The sequence below is a fragment of the Amphiprion ocellaris genome, chromosome 21, assembly GCF_022539595.1.
Source record: "Amphiprion ocellaris isolate individual 3 ecotype Okinawa chromosome 21, ASM2253959v1, whole genome shotgun sequence".
NCBI lineage: Eukaryota > Metazoa > Chordata > Actinopteri > Pomacentridae > Amphiprion > Amphiprion ocellaris.
In genome coordinates, this window is record NC_072786.1 from 25,839,930 (window position 1) to 25,854,908 (window position 14,979).

The 14,979-nt window shown below is 36.8% G+C and overlaps 2 protein-coding genes across 3 annotated transcripts in view; both read left to right on the top strand.

Moving 5' to 3' along the window:
• Nucleotides 1-4,865, top strand: part of cpm (carboxypeptidase M) — a 39,925-nt gene extending 35,060 nt beyond the window's left edge. Inside the window, exon 10 of the mRNA XM_023296432.3 lies at nt 59-4,865. Coding sequence (XP_023152200.2) covers nt 59-310 — 252 coding nt within the window. The 3' untranslated portion in view covers nt 311-4,865. The remainder of the gene's footprint in view (nt 1-58) is intronic.
• A 5,013-nt stretch (nt 4,866-9,878) lies between these two features.
• On the top strand, nt 9,879-14,973 carry LOC118470470 (overexpressed in colon carcinoma 1 protein homolog). Of its 2 annotated transcripts, none has more exons than XM_055006356.1 (5): nt 9,879-10,032; nt 12,231-12,255; nt 12,337-12,372; nt 12,467-12,543; nt 13,774-14,973. In XM_055006356.1, exons 1-5 carry the CDS (start codon nt 9,981-9,983, stop codon nt 13,917-13,919), a joined length of 336 nt encoding a protein of 111 aa, XP_054862331.1. In that variant the 5' UTR covers nt 9,879-9,980; the 3' UTR covers nt 13,920-14,973. The 2 variants fall into 2 exon arrangements, with proteins under 2 accessions (XP_054862331.1, XP_035805315.1); XM_035949422.2 differs by having other exon boundaries at nt 13,829-14,973.
• Nucleotides 14,974-14,979: the final 6 nt, after the last annotated feature.

Here is a 14,979-nt window from a genome sequence, read left to right on the forward strand (position 1 = left end):
AAATGGAGGCTTTTCTTCCTGGTTAATGTTTCTACTTCCTGGTTTCTTTGATTGACAGGTGACGTATCCGGGTCACGAGGTTCTGACGGCGACTCTTAACGTCCCGTACGGTCCCGATCAGTTCTCCGCCATGAAACACGACTTCCTGTTACAACGCATTGCCACGACGACGGACAAAACCCCGATGAACGCCACACCGACCTGCAACCACACCTTGCAGCAGGTGGGCGGAGCCACCGTTGGGCCCACGTGGAGCGGGTCAGCGGTCGGGTTGAGCCTCGTGGCGATGCTAAGAACCCTGATGGACTGACCCGGTGGCTAGCGGGAGGTCGCAGGTTCAATTTCAGCATCAAGACTGAACAAAAACAAGATGACCACCAGAGATTCCTGAAGGGACGGGTGGACTTTATGGCTACCAAAAAACCTAACTTATGGCTTAAAGGATGAACCGAAGTGGAGCAGGAAGTGCTGGTCACAGGTTCATTGGGAGGTTCTCAAAAAAACCCACAAAAACATGGAAATTCCCGACTGCTAGCAGCGCTAACGGGCATTTTGACTCATCGCAGTAGGAAAAGCAGAGCGTAGATTTTTCAAGACATATTATACTAAGATGTTTTAAGACATTTTTGAAGAAAGATTATACTGATGTGTTTCTTGCAACATTGTGGAGATATACTAGGACGTTACAACATTTTGAAAGACAGAATGTTGTATGGCATTTTTGAGGATATACTTGGACGTTTTTTATGACATTGTTAAAGACAGAACATTTTTGACATTTTTGAAGACATACTTGGACATTTTTTACAACATTTTAAAGACATTTTACAACATTTTAGGACATTTTGAAGACATATTTGGACGTTCTTTGCGACATTTTGAAAGACGTATTAGAATATTTTATGAGATTTTTGAAGATATACCAGGACATTTTTTGCAATATTTTGAAAGACATATTAGAACTTTTAATGACATTTTTGAAGATATACTTGGAGGGTTTTTATGACACTTCAAAAGACACATTAGAACGTTTTAGGACATTTTTGAGGATATACCAGAACATTTTTTACGACATTTTTAAAAACATATCAGAACATTTTATGACGTTTTTGAAGATATATTTAGATGTTTTTTACACTATTCTTAAAGACATTCTACACAATGACGGTCTATACAACACTTTTGAAGACGTAGTATACTATGACATTTTTATGAGATTTTTAAGGATATACTATACTGTATTTATTATTGCAAACTATACCGGACATTTTTGAAGATATACTGTACTTTTCTTTTTTTTTTTACAACATTGTTGAACATTTTTTAGCTCTTTCAGTATCCCGGTATTCTTCATGCCTCCACACTAGCCAAGTGTCCGTCCTTATGCAACACATATTTTATAGAATTTCAAGAAATTTGGTAACAAATGGCACATTTACATCCACTACCAATAGCAGGAGGTGCTAATTTTCCAGCTGGCTGCTATTTAAGTATTGCAAAAGAAGAGGCTGCACCAAGAATGACATTAAAGAAAGAGCTCTAGTAGTAAAAATGTAAAATTCATCATCAGAATCTGCGTTTCAAGATGTTTTCATCAGTTTTTCCTCATCAGATTTGGTGGATATTTAAATCACATGCTTACATCTGCTTTGGTTTTATTGCTGTGCCAACTTTTCAACTCCAGCCGAGCTTAAAAAAAACAAAATTTTCACCCACCAGTGGTCACATAAACATGTAGAATGGGCCCTGATGTTGATAGTATAGCCTTCTCATGGTTATCGGAACAGTCCCAGAACTTTTCGATCGCACCTCGCATATGCTTTTGGTATAACAAGAGCGTCCCATTTTTTTTGTATTTTCTGTTTCTTTGCTGCCTCAAAAATCAATACTGCCAAGTTTGCTTGCTTTGGTCAATTCACATGTCATTAATTTGACACAAAAAGTTGCACAGATAAACTTACTTTGCCACTTGGAAATATTTTATTGAGAAGAATCTAAAGTATGTGGCTGTAAAATACTGCCGGTGTGACTGGACTTTATAGTATTTCTGGAGAAATTACAATGAAAAACCTCCTAAGAAGTGAAATAAACCAAGAAAAACATAACAAAACACAACAAAATTTGGGATTTAAGGGAAAATAACATGAAACACCTCAGGAGAGTTTCAACACGAAGTTGTAAAAATAATAAAAACTCAAAGTTCAACACTCTCAGAGCAACAAACAGGTTTTAAATCTGGATTTGGCTTCTTCAAAAGACAGTTTGTTGTATTTAAAGGGGTCACAGGAGGGAAAAGGCCTGAGGATTTTGTCTGTGGATTAAAAATGTCTTCCCTGCTGAGATGTTCCAGCTTGTGAGGTGATGATAAGATTTGAGAGTGAGGTTCTAGCTGTAGTTTCATGTGTGAGGAGGAGCACTTTAAAATTAGCACCAGCAGGGCAGAATGCTGTTTTTAGAAAGGGGAATATTTAGAGCAGAGAAAAGGGCATCGGAGGAGTCGAGGGTGGAAATTACAGCGACATGAGCTGTGAAATGAAGCTTTTCTGGTGCAACTGACGCTGGAGGATCAAAGTCGTCAGAAATGTTCATACAAGGGTTTGTTCTTTATTCAACCTGTTCATGCTTTAGTCTGGCGGTTCCAAATCTGAGGCTTAGAATTAAAACTGAGGAGTCACGAGATGATTATTTTTATGGTTTTTGCTCATTTTATTGTGAAATATTGCACAGTTTTCTATCTTTAGGCCTTAATTGTACATAAAACTTGTCGAAACTTTGTTTTTTAGACCAAAGTTTTTGTTTTTCTGCTGCAAAAACCACATTTTTTTTGGATTCATACTGCACTCTGATTGTGTTTGCTTAATATTGGCTTCACAATTATATGCAAACATTGAAAATATCACAAACAATGAAAATTAAATGCAAATTAGGCCTCTTTTGGAAACTCGACAAACCACAAGAAAGCTTGCAGTCTGACAAGACAGTTCTCTGTAGGTAAAATATGGTGCTATAGCGTGTTCAAGTTACATGGGAGGTCTGTCATTAAAGACTTTGTATGTGAAGAGAAGGATTTTGAAATCTATTCTTGATTTTACAGGCAGCCTATAGCTCTGAGATGGCATACAGTCAGATATTTTTAGCATTTTGGCTCATTTTTACTATGAAATGCTGCACAGTTTTTGATCTTAAGGCCTCAATTGTACATAAAACTTGCAGAAACTTTATTTTTTTGCACCAGTTTGTGTTTTTCTGCTGCATAAATTACTACTTTTCACATTCATACTGAGCTCAGGTTGTGTATGCTTAATACTGGCTTCACAATTGTATGCAAACTTTTGAAATATCGCAAAAAATGCTAATATATTGCAAATTAGGCCTCATGTGGAAACTCTACAAACCACAAGAAAGCTTGCAGTCTGACAAGATAGTTCTCTTTAGGTAAAATATGAGGTGTTTAAATGTCAGTAAAGCTAAGTCATTAAAGGTTTTGTGTGTGAGGAGAAGGATTTTAAAATCTATCCTTGATTTTACAGGCAGCCTATAGCTCTGGGAAGACTTACAGTCAGATATTTTTAGCATTTTGCTAATTTTATTGAGAAATATTGCAGTTTTTGATCTTTAGGCCTCAGTCGTACATCAAACTTGCAGCAAACTTTGTTTTTTAGATTCATACTGCACTCAGGTTGTGTTTGCATATAACTGAATATGCAAATTTATAATAACTTGAAATACTGCATAAAACAGGATAAAAAAGGCAAATTAGGCTCCTCTCCATTAACTGCGTTGGTCTCTCTCATCTATTTTTGGAAACGCTACAAACCACAGCAAAGCTTGCAGTTTGAGAATTCAGTGCTCTGTTGGGAAAATCCGGTGCTATGACGTGTTTAAATTACCATTAAACTTTGTCAGGAAAAGGAATTTAAATTCTATCCTTGATTTTACAGGGACCCCGTAGCTGTAGTTGCATGTAGTTGTCAAGCAAATTCTAAATTTATTTGAAATGTTGCACCAAAAAAAAGAGGGAAAATAAAATTAAGCTAATTTCTAAGCTGCAGAGTGTGATCAGAAGGTGGCGCTATAGGCTAAGAGCTAAAAATACCTTGAAAAGGGAGAAAAATCAACAAAACGCTGCCTTTTTATAAGAAAATCAACGTAGAGAAATCTTGATGAATCATTTCAGTCTGAAAAGTTTAAAGACTCTTAAGTCAACCATTTTTGTAGTTTTCTGGACACAAAGATAACGAAATAAACAGCTGATCATTGGCTCTAGATATTTACATTTTAAGGTCTCCAAACTCTGAGGTTTTTTTGCACTAATCTGCACTCTACTAAAATGTTTCTCCATGCTGAATGGATCTCCAACAACTCCTCCTCTGTTCACTGTTTCTGAGCCATGCTGCATTTATTTTATTTTCTTCTCATCTGAAAACTCTCAAATTTTTCAATTAAAGCTTCCCAGTTGTGTTGAGAAGCTCAGAATTTTTTGGTTTTTACTGAATTTTGTTACCGTAAGCGGTTTATTTTTGGTTTACCACATTTTTAAATCTCGCCGTGAAGCTCAGATGTCTTTTGCTCGCCTCCAGGACAGAAACTCAGCGGCCTTCTGCAAATTTTCCAGCTTTATTTTTTGCTAAATGTCGGGTTTTTCTACTTTTGTACTGTTTTATATCAAATGTCGCTCCGTTTAACTCCTCTGTGCCATGATTTAAGTGACTGCAGGCTTCAGTCACGCCTCAAACGTCAGACCTCATTTTGGTTTTTGCCTTTTTTCTGTTTCACTACAGTGTAAAACAACGAAAATGCTGTGAACTGACATTTATTCGTACACCTGGTTCTCGAAGGAAATCAATAAAAAGACAAATAAAGGAGCAACTCTAATGTGATAAATGTGTCTGTCATCTTTATTGACCAGTCTGTATCGTCTTTAATCTCTGATTCAATTTGTAGGTTGATTAGTTTCTTTAATCTGCAAGAAAACGGATGAAAAGTTGGATGTGATGAGACCAAAACATGTCTGATGAGTCAAAACAAAGTAACTTTCTCAAGCAAATTATGAAACAGTTCATCAAAATTGCAAAATAAAGAATGTAAAATCACAACTAACGATAGTAAATCCAAAGATAATCATTCAGAAACAGAGAAAAATGTTGAGAAATCGCACTAAATTTCCAAGCTTTGAAATCCATAAAAAGTAAAAGTAAAAAGGTATGGGATGCTTTTTGTAAAATACAAGATACATTTTTAAAACTGATGTTTTATGGGAAATTTAATATTTAGTTTTTTTTTAAGTGAGTGAATAATAAATATAAAAACATTTAAATATTTTGCAACAGTGATGTAATGAAATAAATAAATAAATAAAAATACTAAGACCAAATAATATTTTAGGTAAACTTCATTAAGTGATGAAAAGTTTGAATTTTGACTTCATTTTTTGAGAATAAGTCAAAATTATGTGACAGTATTTCAAAATAAAGAAGAAATTTAAGCTCAGTTTTATTTTTAAATTGCAATTATGATTTTTTTATAACTTTTTTTCTTGCTGACGTTCTCTTTCAATGAATTCAAATTATTCGTAACTTTTATTTGTTTTGTTTTGTTTTTGACACAAATGGGATTCCATATGTTAAACTTTGGAATTTTCATCTTCATGTTTTCCTTTTTTTGGCACAAAAAATATGTCATTTTTTGTTTTCTTTTTCATTCAAATACTTCCTAATTTTTTTCTTAATTTTATTATTTTATTAATTATTATAATGATTATTATTAGTTGTCGTTTGGACCGTATTTAATCGGACTTTTTAATGCTTTTCTGTTGTTCTCTTGGCCTTAATTGGCTCCAAACTGACGATGCTGCTGGTAATGAACCCAACGATCAGAGTTCAGTCTGAGCCCTTGTCCACATGTAGCCGGGTATCTCACAAAACGAAGATATTTTTCTACGATTCGGCCTATCATCCACACGAAAACGCAGATTTACGTCATCAAAAACGATTCTTTTTTAAAAACTCCGACCAAAGTGAAGATTTGCGAATTCTCCGTTTATGCGTCTGCATGTGGACATCAGTAACCGGGGTTTTGCGTTTCGAAACGTCACCGCCTGCGACAAAATATGTTCTTACGTCACATATGCGACCTGTGTTTACATTCGGTAACAGTATGGATGCTCTCACAAGGTTTTGGGCGCTGTTTCTTGTACAGGCGCTTTTTACTTGCTTGTTTTTACAAGCCCAGATACTGATCCACATTCAACAACACAGGCGAAGGACAACGTTAAGGACGGTTATTCTCCACCACCTTGCTAGGATTTGGGGAACTACTTCCACCTAAAGGTCCGGCATGCTTATGAATGTGCTGAAAAACGCACTTATGTGGTTAGGTGTGGATGAAGTTTTTTTCTAAAAACGAGGTGGTGTGTACGTAAGTTTTTTTTCTAGACGGAGGGGGAAGGATATTCGGTTTTACAAAAACCCGGCTACATGTGGACAAGGCCTGAATAACCTGAAGTTCTGCTCAGTTTCCAGCTGACAGGTGAGTTTTGACAGATTAATTCTATTTTCGGGGGGGGGGCACTTTCACAGCAAATGTTGATTAAATCTCCTGTGCAGCAACAAACCTCATCAACACATTAAAATCTGCTTCATTTCTCAGTTGCATCCTTCAAAAGTCCCTTTTTCAGCCTCTTGTTGTGCATTTAACTCCATTAAAAGAAGCCAAGTTAGCCGTTAAAATTTAAAAATGTGATGATTCTCAGGCAGCTTCTGAAGCTTCCTTTTAGTTTGTTTGTTCTGGTAAATAATAACATCTTCTGGAACTAAACTGAAAACACCCAACAGACTCTCAATTTTGTGGAGCTGCATTCAAAGTTCTGGATGCTAGATGGTTAAAAACCACGTATTTCTAACAGACATTTATTTTTAAGCTCTTCTCTGTTGATGTTGCATCATTTAAAGCTGATTTAATTTATGAGGGAAAACTCAAACTAAAACTGTGCAGAAGTGTGTTTTTCTGTTAAATGGCCATTTTAACGACTAAAACTCTGATTTTTCTGCTTTTTCTTTCACGGAACTTCCACCTCCTGCAGTTTGGTGAGTTTTTGTACTTTAATGCTGATTTCTGCTTTATTTTTGGGATATTTCTGCTTTTTCTTGCTCTGATTATCAGCTGTTTAATGCAACAGTGCAGAGATAAATGAGACAACGCTGCCTCTCGATGTTTAAATGAAGAACTACATGTTTCTGATTATTTCTCTACAGTTTTCTTTATATTTCTTTCTTCTTCTGCTCCTCGTAGAAGCTCAGTTTGAAGCTGTTCAGGTCATAAATTCAGTCGTTTCTGTAAAGTTTCCTCCTCAGAGACTCGAGCAGATTGTTTTGATGAAAAGTCCTCAGCGTGAGTCAGAAACTCATTTCCAGAACCGGCAGGAAACAATCGATTAGATCCTGAAGTCGTTTTGTTCAGCAGCAGAGGAACCGACAGTTTTAATGTTCGTTCTGAAGAAACTCAGCACTTAGTTTTCTGCTGGTTTCTCCAACTTCTGCTATCAGCAACCAATCAGAGTGCAGAATCTGGTCCTTCAGCCAATCAGAGTGCAGAATCTGGTCCACAAATTAGAGGTTCTAAGAGGAAAGAGGCTGAAAATTCAGTTTTTAAAACAGTTTAAGTCACTGAAGATCTTTTTTTTTTTGTCTCGTTCAGGTGTTTTTGTGCATCGTTTGGTTGTTTTATTTGTTTTTCTGCATTGTTTGGGTTTTCTATGTGCCTTTGTGGTTGTTTTGATTTGTTTTTGCGCGTCTTTTTAGTTGTTTTGATTCGTTTTTGTGTGTAGTTTGGTTGTTTTGATTTGTTTTTGTGCATAATTTTTGTTGTGTGTCTTTTTGGTTGCTCTGATTTGTTTTGTGTATTGTTTTTCTTGTTTTTATGCATCGTTTTGGTTGTTTTGATTTGTTTTTGTGTATCTTTTTGGTTGTTTTGATTTGTTTTTGTGCGTTTTTTGGTTGTTTTGTTTTTGTGCATTGTTTTCATTGTTTCACGTGTCTTTTTTTGGTTACTTTGTTTTTGTGCGTTGTTTTTGTTGTTTTATGTGTCTTTTTTGGTTACTTTGATTTTTTTGTGCGTTTTTTGGTTACTTTGTTTTTGTGCGTTGTTTTCATTGTTTTACGTGTCTCTTTTGGTTACTTTGATTTGTTTTTGTGCGTTGTTTTTGTTTTATGTGTCTTTTTGGCTGTTTGATTTGGTTATGTGTGTCCTTTTCGTTGCTTTGATTTGTTTTTGTGTGTTTTTGTGCTCTTACATTTTTGTGTTTTGTTTAATTGTGTTCTTTTTGTGTCTTTGTTGGGGATTATTGTGACTCATTTTGATCATACCTTTGTGGTGTTTTATGCTCATTTTGTGGTCACTTGGATTCTCGTTGGTGGTTTTTATGTCTGTTTTTGGTCAGTTTGTGTCGCTTTGTGGTTGTTTCACGGTTCTTTGTTCACATTTTGTCAGTTGATTTTTATTTTCTCTCTCTTGATGTCTGATTGTGTTGGTTTAGGCTCAGTTTGGTGGTTTTATACCTTTTAATTTTGGGGTTAATTTGTCGTTTTGCTTGTTTCTGTCAGGGTTTTATGGCTTGGTTAGATCACATTGGACATCTTTTGTGGTTTTATCCATGCGTCTTTGTGGTCATTTTATTCTTGTTTGTGGTTTTTATGTCTCTTTTCAGACAGTTTGCATCACTTGGTGCTTGTTTCACAGCTCTTTGTTCACATTTTGTGCCTGTCTGTGGTTTTGTAGTCACTTGAGTTTTGTTTTTCTGTCTCTAGACGTCTGTTTGTGGTGGTTTAGGCTCAGTTTGGTGGTTTTATATCTTTGTCATTTTTCTTGTTTCTGTGGGGGTTTGTGGCTTGTTTTGATCCCATCGGACATCTTTTGTGGTGTTTTGTGCGTCTTTGTGGTCATTTTATTCCTGTTTATGATTTTTATGTCTGTTTTCAGTGAGTTTTGTGTCTCTATAGTCACATTTTAATCAGTTCTGATCGGTTTGTGCTTGTTTCACGGCTCTTTGTTACCATTTTGTACCTGTTTGTGGTTTTGTTTTTCTGTCTCCAGACGTCTGTTTGTGTTGGTTTAGGCTCAGTTTGGTGTTTTTATATCTTTTAATTTGGGGGTTAGTTTGTCATTTTGCTTGTTCCTGTGGGGGTTTGTGACTCACTTAGATCACATTCGACACTTTTAGTGGTGTTTTCTAGTCATTTTATTCTCGTTTGTGGTTTTTGTGTCTGTTTTCAGTCATTTTGTGTCTCTCTGTAGTCACATTTTTTATCTGTTTGGGTAACTTTGTGGTTTTTTTCACGGATCTTTACCATTTTGTGACCGTTAGTGGTTTTGTAGTCCGTTTATTTAGGTTTCTCTGTCTCTAGACGTCTCTTGTTGTTGGTTTAGTCTCAGTTTGGTGGTTTTATGCCTTAAATGTTGCATTTAATTTGCTGTTTTGCGGTTATTTAGCATCCCTCTGCTAAGTTTGATCGTTTTGTTGTCTTTATGGCTTTGTACTTTGTGATTTTGGGCTTCATTTTGGTTTTCTGTCTCCTTTGGGTCAGTTTTTTGTTTTGTCTTTGTGATCATTTGGCATCTGCTGATGGTTTTGTCTCTTCTTTGGGGCTTTTTAGTTCCGTCCAATGATGCCTTCAGGCCTTTTTCCACCTTTTGAACTCTCATCTAATGCAGAATTTGGACAGAAACGCACTAGTTAGATGAATTCTGACGGATTTTGATGGAGGTTTTGAGGAACAACGGAGCAAAGGGAGAGTTTGTCCTCCCTGAACAGCAGGATGAAAACTCCTCCTCCTCGGTTTAATCCTCGCTTCACGCTGAGAGCTTCAGGAGGCAGAAAAAGCTCGGAGGGAAAACAGACATTTTCATTCTCTGCTGTTTCTTTCTGTAGTTCTTCAGCTGCTTTGGTCTTATGCTTTGTTTTGTTTTTAGGAGTCTAATCAGAGATGGGATGTGGAAATTCATCACCAACCATCAACACTGACAGCAGCTCTGCAGGTGAGAATAAAAGATTTATTATTGTCATAGAACTTTTCTGTCCTGCTGTTGTGTTAAAGTCGGTACTTTTTAGCTCACTGGCAAAAAAGTGCAGCTTACTGGTTTTGTTTATTTTGTTTTTCCAAGTGAAAACAAACTTGCTGCTCTTGTTTTCAGGGATTTTTGACTGCTGAACTGTTTTAAGACTTTTATTTTGAAACTTGGTACATTTTGGTAATGCACTTTTGGAGTATTTCTACAACAGGACGTTTAGATAAAATGACCTCATGTCCAATTTAATGTGTTGTGCAGTTTGATTTTTCTTCTCCAATCACTCACTTTCATTGGAATCGAACTGTTTCCTGTGATTGTCATCAAATTATCCTAAAATCTTCTCTCTGTTTTGCATCTCAGATCCATCTTTGGGTGACTGTCTGGTAGTTTAGTGTATTTATTGTTGTTTTTCATCACATTTTGGTCATTTTTCACAATTTTTTGGCTCTTTTGAGTCACTTTATGATGGTTTTATGTCTCGCTGTGGCAATTTTGCATCTCATTTCTCGGTTGTTTTAATTTGTTTTTGTTTTTATGCGTCATTTTGGATGTTTTGATTTATTTTTGTGCATCGTTTTGGTTGATTTTGTTTTTGTGTCATTTTGGTTGTTTTAATTTGTTTTTGTGGGTCTTTTGGGTTGTTTGGATTTGTTTTCGTGCATCGTTTGGTCTTTTGGATGACATTTTGCCCATTTTTCACATTTTTGTGGCTGATTTGAGTCACTTTCAGATGGTTTTGTGTCTCATTGTGGTAGTTTTTCATCTTGTTTTTCGTCTCTTTGCAGCTCTCTTTGTGTCTTTGTAGTTTTGCGCCTTATTCGTGCTTTTCTTTGTCACCATTTCTGGTCACATGGTGGTTTTGTGTCTCATTTTGAATGTTTGTGGCCATTTTGGGCCACTTTATGTTGGTCTTTGACTTGATTTGATTTTGCTTTTGTGAGTCAGTCACTTATCTTTGTGGGCTCTTTTTTTCCCAATATGGTAGTGATGTTTCGTTTTTGTGGTTTTGTGTATCATTTTGTGTCTGTTTGTGGGCATTTTGCCTCCTTTTGTGGTGTCTTTGTGGTTTTGTGTCGTTTAGCATCACTTTACAGCTATTTTGGCTCCACTTTATGGTTTTTGCGTGTCGTTTTGTATCTTCTGTGGCCGTTGTGGCTCCATTTATGGAGTCTTTGTGATAATTTTGTGATTTTGTGTATTTTGCATTTGTTTTTGGCCATTTTGTCATGGTTTTTGTGTCAGTTTGCATCTCTTTGCGGCCGTTCTGGTTTCCTTTGCGGTTTTAATTTTACATGTTTATGGTCATTTTGGCTCATTTCATTTTGTCTCTGTGGGACATTTTTACTTCCCATTGTGTGTATTTTTGTGATGTCTTTGTGGTTTTTTGTGTCATTTAGCATCCCTTCTTTACCATTTTTACTTGCTTTTGTGGTTTTCCGTGTTATCTTGCACCCCTTTGTGGCCATTTTGGCTCTTTTGATGGTGTCTTTGTGGTTTTTGGTCATTTTTATGACGTTTTTGTGGTTTTACGTGTCATATAGCTTCTATTCATTGCCATTTTTGCTTGCTTTTGTGGTTTTATGCTTTTTTTGCATCCTATTTGGGCTTCTTTGATGATACCTTGTGGTTTTATTTGTCATTTTGCTCCACCATGACCATTTTGGTTCCCTGTGGTGATTTTGTGCCTTTGCCTTGTTTTTTTGGGGTGATTTTGTGACACAAAAGTACAACATAAGATGGAAAACATCCCACAAGCCATGAAATCCAGTGTCTTGGCAGCTATTTTGGGCCACTTTAATTCACTTTAATTTTTGAAATTTGTTTAAAATCTTTAAATTCTGGTAGTTTTTTTTTTTTTTTAGTTTATGTCTGAAGTCAGACCCTGCTTTCTGTTTAGGTTTTCACATCGTCATCGTGTACATCCATTTATTTAGCTCCACTAAGAATCCACACCTTTTTATTCAGACCTGTTGGGTGTTTTCTGAATAAACAGCCAATTCGTGTTTGTTTTTAATCTTTAGAGTCACGTTTACATTTGTTCTTGTTGCTGTGGATTGAATTAAAAAACATGACATTTCAGTTCTGTCTATGAAAATGTCAGATTGTGTGAAACGCGACTTTTGAAAAGAGAAGCTGAACGTAACTCTGATGTTCTTCCTGTTCAGGTCGTGCCGAGTTTCCATCAAAGCTGTAAGTAAATCTGTTGCTGCCGTTTGACCTTTCTGTGATGCTAATCAGCTGACTGGGTTTAATGTGAGTCTCTGTTGACAGATCTGACGAGTCGGCAGAAGAAGACGACAAACGAAAGTGAGTCTTTTATTCTTTTGTTTTGTTTCAGAGAATGCAGTAAAACCTGTTAATAGCAGTAAAACATCCGCAACATGTGTGACTGTGTTTTCAGGAACTATGGAGGCGTTTATGTCGGTTTACCTGCAGACCTGAGCAACATCCCTCAAGTCCAGATAGGATCGCTGAGAGGTAAGAAGCAGCACTTTGACAAGGTTTCTAGTGTTTGAACTGCAAATGTCAAGTACAGGACGGACGGTGTTTGCATGCTTCACAGAAAATCTATTTAAATCTAGAAAATTTACCAGCTAGAGAATTAAAAGACCTCAATAAACGAAATATAGCAGCCTTACAATGCTAAACATCTAATTTATGTGGGCCTTCAAACTCCAAAGTTTCTGGATGTTTTCACTTTGATCCGATCATATTTTTAGTTTTTTGTGTTTTTTGTGTTTTTTTTATAACTACGATGTTTTTGGTTTTTTGAGTAATTTTTTAGCTTTAAGTTTAGGTTAGCTTTAGGTTTAGTTGAGAGGCAGACAGGAAAGTAGGGGAAAAAAATGAGGGGAAGACGTGCAGTAAAGAGCTGTGAGCTGGAAATGAACCCAGGCCGCTGATGTCGGGGATCTAGCCGCCGTTTATGGGTCCCCTGCTCAACCAGTTGAGCCATCTGGGCACCCCAACTATAATGTTTTTAACAACACGTCGTTTCCCATCCATTTTTATGTGGTTGGAGCTGCCGTAACGTCCCCACAACGCTCTCATAACCATATTTACAACCACCTGTAGACTCCAGGGAGGTCGCAGCTATGCTAACAGTTTCCCTCTGCCTCCAGTCTTTGTGCTAAGTTAAGCTAAGCTAAGCTAACTGCAGCCGTCTGTTGATCCAGTAAACACAAACCAGAGTCAGGTTTATTCAACGTTTTACATGACACATTCTCTATGACATTTTTTTGCTACATTTTATTCTATGACATTTTTAAAAACATGTTTTCTGCTATGTTTTTTGCAATATTTTAGACTATGATGTTTTTCATGACACATTTTTTACCCCTTTTTTGGGGGAAACATAAATGAATGAAAGTTTAATAACAGTACAGGGAGTTTGCACCATACATTAATAAATAAAACTGATTAAATAAGAAACAACTTTATTGGAATCCAAGAAAATATCACACATCTCATATGTGCAGATCAAATTGTAGCATCATAATGCTGAATAAAACCGCTATTGTGGACATTTTGTACAAAGTGAGGTGCAGTTTTAAAAGATGAGACAGACTTGTGTCACTGCAGTTCATCCATTTCCTAACGTTTCCACACAAACACACACAGCCTCAATTTCCTGCTAAATCTCTGAGGTCAGGAGAGCCTGGGAGAACCAACCACCACGATGTTTGTTTTTATTTGTGTAATCATCAGGTTTTATCAGGAGTGGATGTCTTTCTGTGTTGACGAACGTTGTGTTGCTGTGCAGAGACCGACAGAGACTCTCCGTCCCTCAGGAGGCCTCTATGGGGAGACGGACTGTGACGATAATGAACATCCAGGCCTGTGGCAGCTTGTGAGTGTCAACCTCCTCCAGAGTTGCTTCATTAATGAAGCTGTGTCAGCTGCTGTTGCTGCATGTGTCAGCAGCAGGGTTGGATTAGGAAGCGACTCAGTTCTGTAACGTGTCTAACATCTACTGTCATGTTCGGAGTGTGGAGTCTCAACTAAAAAAGGCTAAAACTACACTATGAGGGATGTTACGACACATTACACAAAGATATTTGTTACGAAATATTACATGATCAGGTTTTTGTCGCTACGTATTATGGCACTGCGATATACAATGGCGCATCTCATGACATATACAATAACATTTCGAATGACATACAAAACTATGACATTTTGGTAACATTTCGGACGACATATTAAACTGACGTTTTTGCAAGATTTTGGACGACATACTAAACTATGACGTTTTGGTCACATATTGGACAACATACTATACTATGACATTTTGGACGACATACTCCCGACACCTGCAGGAGAGACGGATGTTACAGCCAGCAAGAAGAGGAGGAGGAAGAGGAAGAAGAAGAAGAAGAAGAAAAACACAGCAGCAGCAGAGTGACATTTAAAGCAGTTTAAACCAAAGATGTTTCATTTCACCCTCACTGTATGACTCCTGGTTTTAGTTCTGTTCTAAACAAGCTGCTGCCTTAAATGACTGAACTGCTTCTGTTCAGGAAGAAGACTCTCTCTGCATCTGTGATTAACAGAGTGGAGTAAAACAACGTGTGAGATCAGGACTTTCTATCACTTCTAACTTTCCCTCTATATTTTATATGGAAATATCATAAAAGTCACAACACAGCTGTTGTTTGAATTTGTGTTTCTAAAATCATCAGTTTAGTGGTGCAGAGCCGCAGTTCTGTAGCTGCCAAGAGAAGCAATAAAAACATGTTTTAGTAACAGCTTTATTGTTAATTCACCTTTATTAATGTGCAGCATAGTCCCATATGAGAGCAGGAGAGAAGCTAACAGATGAAAAAAACGAGTTTATATCGCACCTAAACACAACAGACAACATGAAATCACAGGGATGGATGGATGGATGGATGGATGGATGGATGGATGGAT

What these genes read in the sequence shown, in the direction of transcription:
- LOC118470470 (XM_055006356.1), top strand. Translation starts at nt 9,981, where the DNA reads ATGGGATGTGGAAATTCATCACCAACCATCAACACTGACAGCAGCTCT. An exon ending in GCCGAGTTTCCATCAAAGCT is followed by an intron (nt 12,256 to 12,336) that starts GTAAGTAAATCT and finishes CTCTGTTGACAG; the next exon opens with ATCTGACGAGTCGGCAGAAG. An exon ending in GAAGAAGACGACAAACGAAA is followed by an intron (nt 12,373 to 12,466) that starts GTGAGTCTTTTA and finishes CTGTGTTTTCAG; the next exon opens with GAACTATGGAGGCGTTTATG.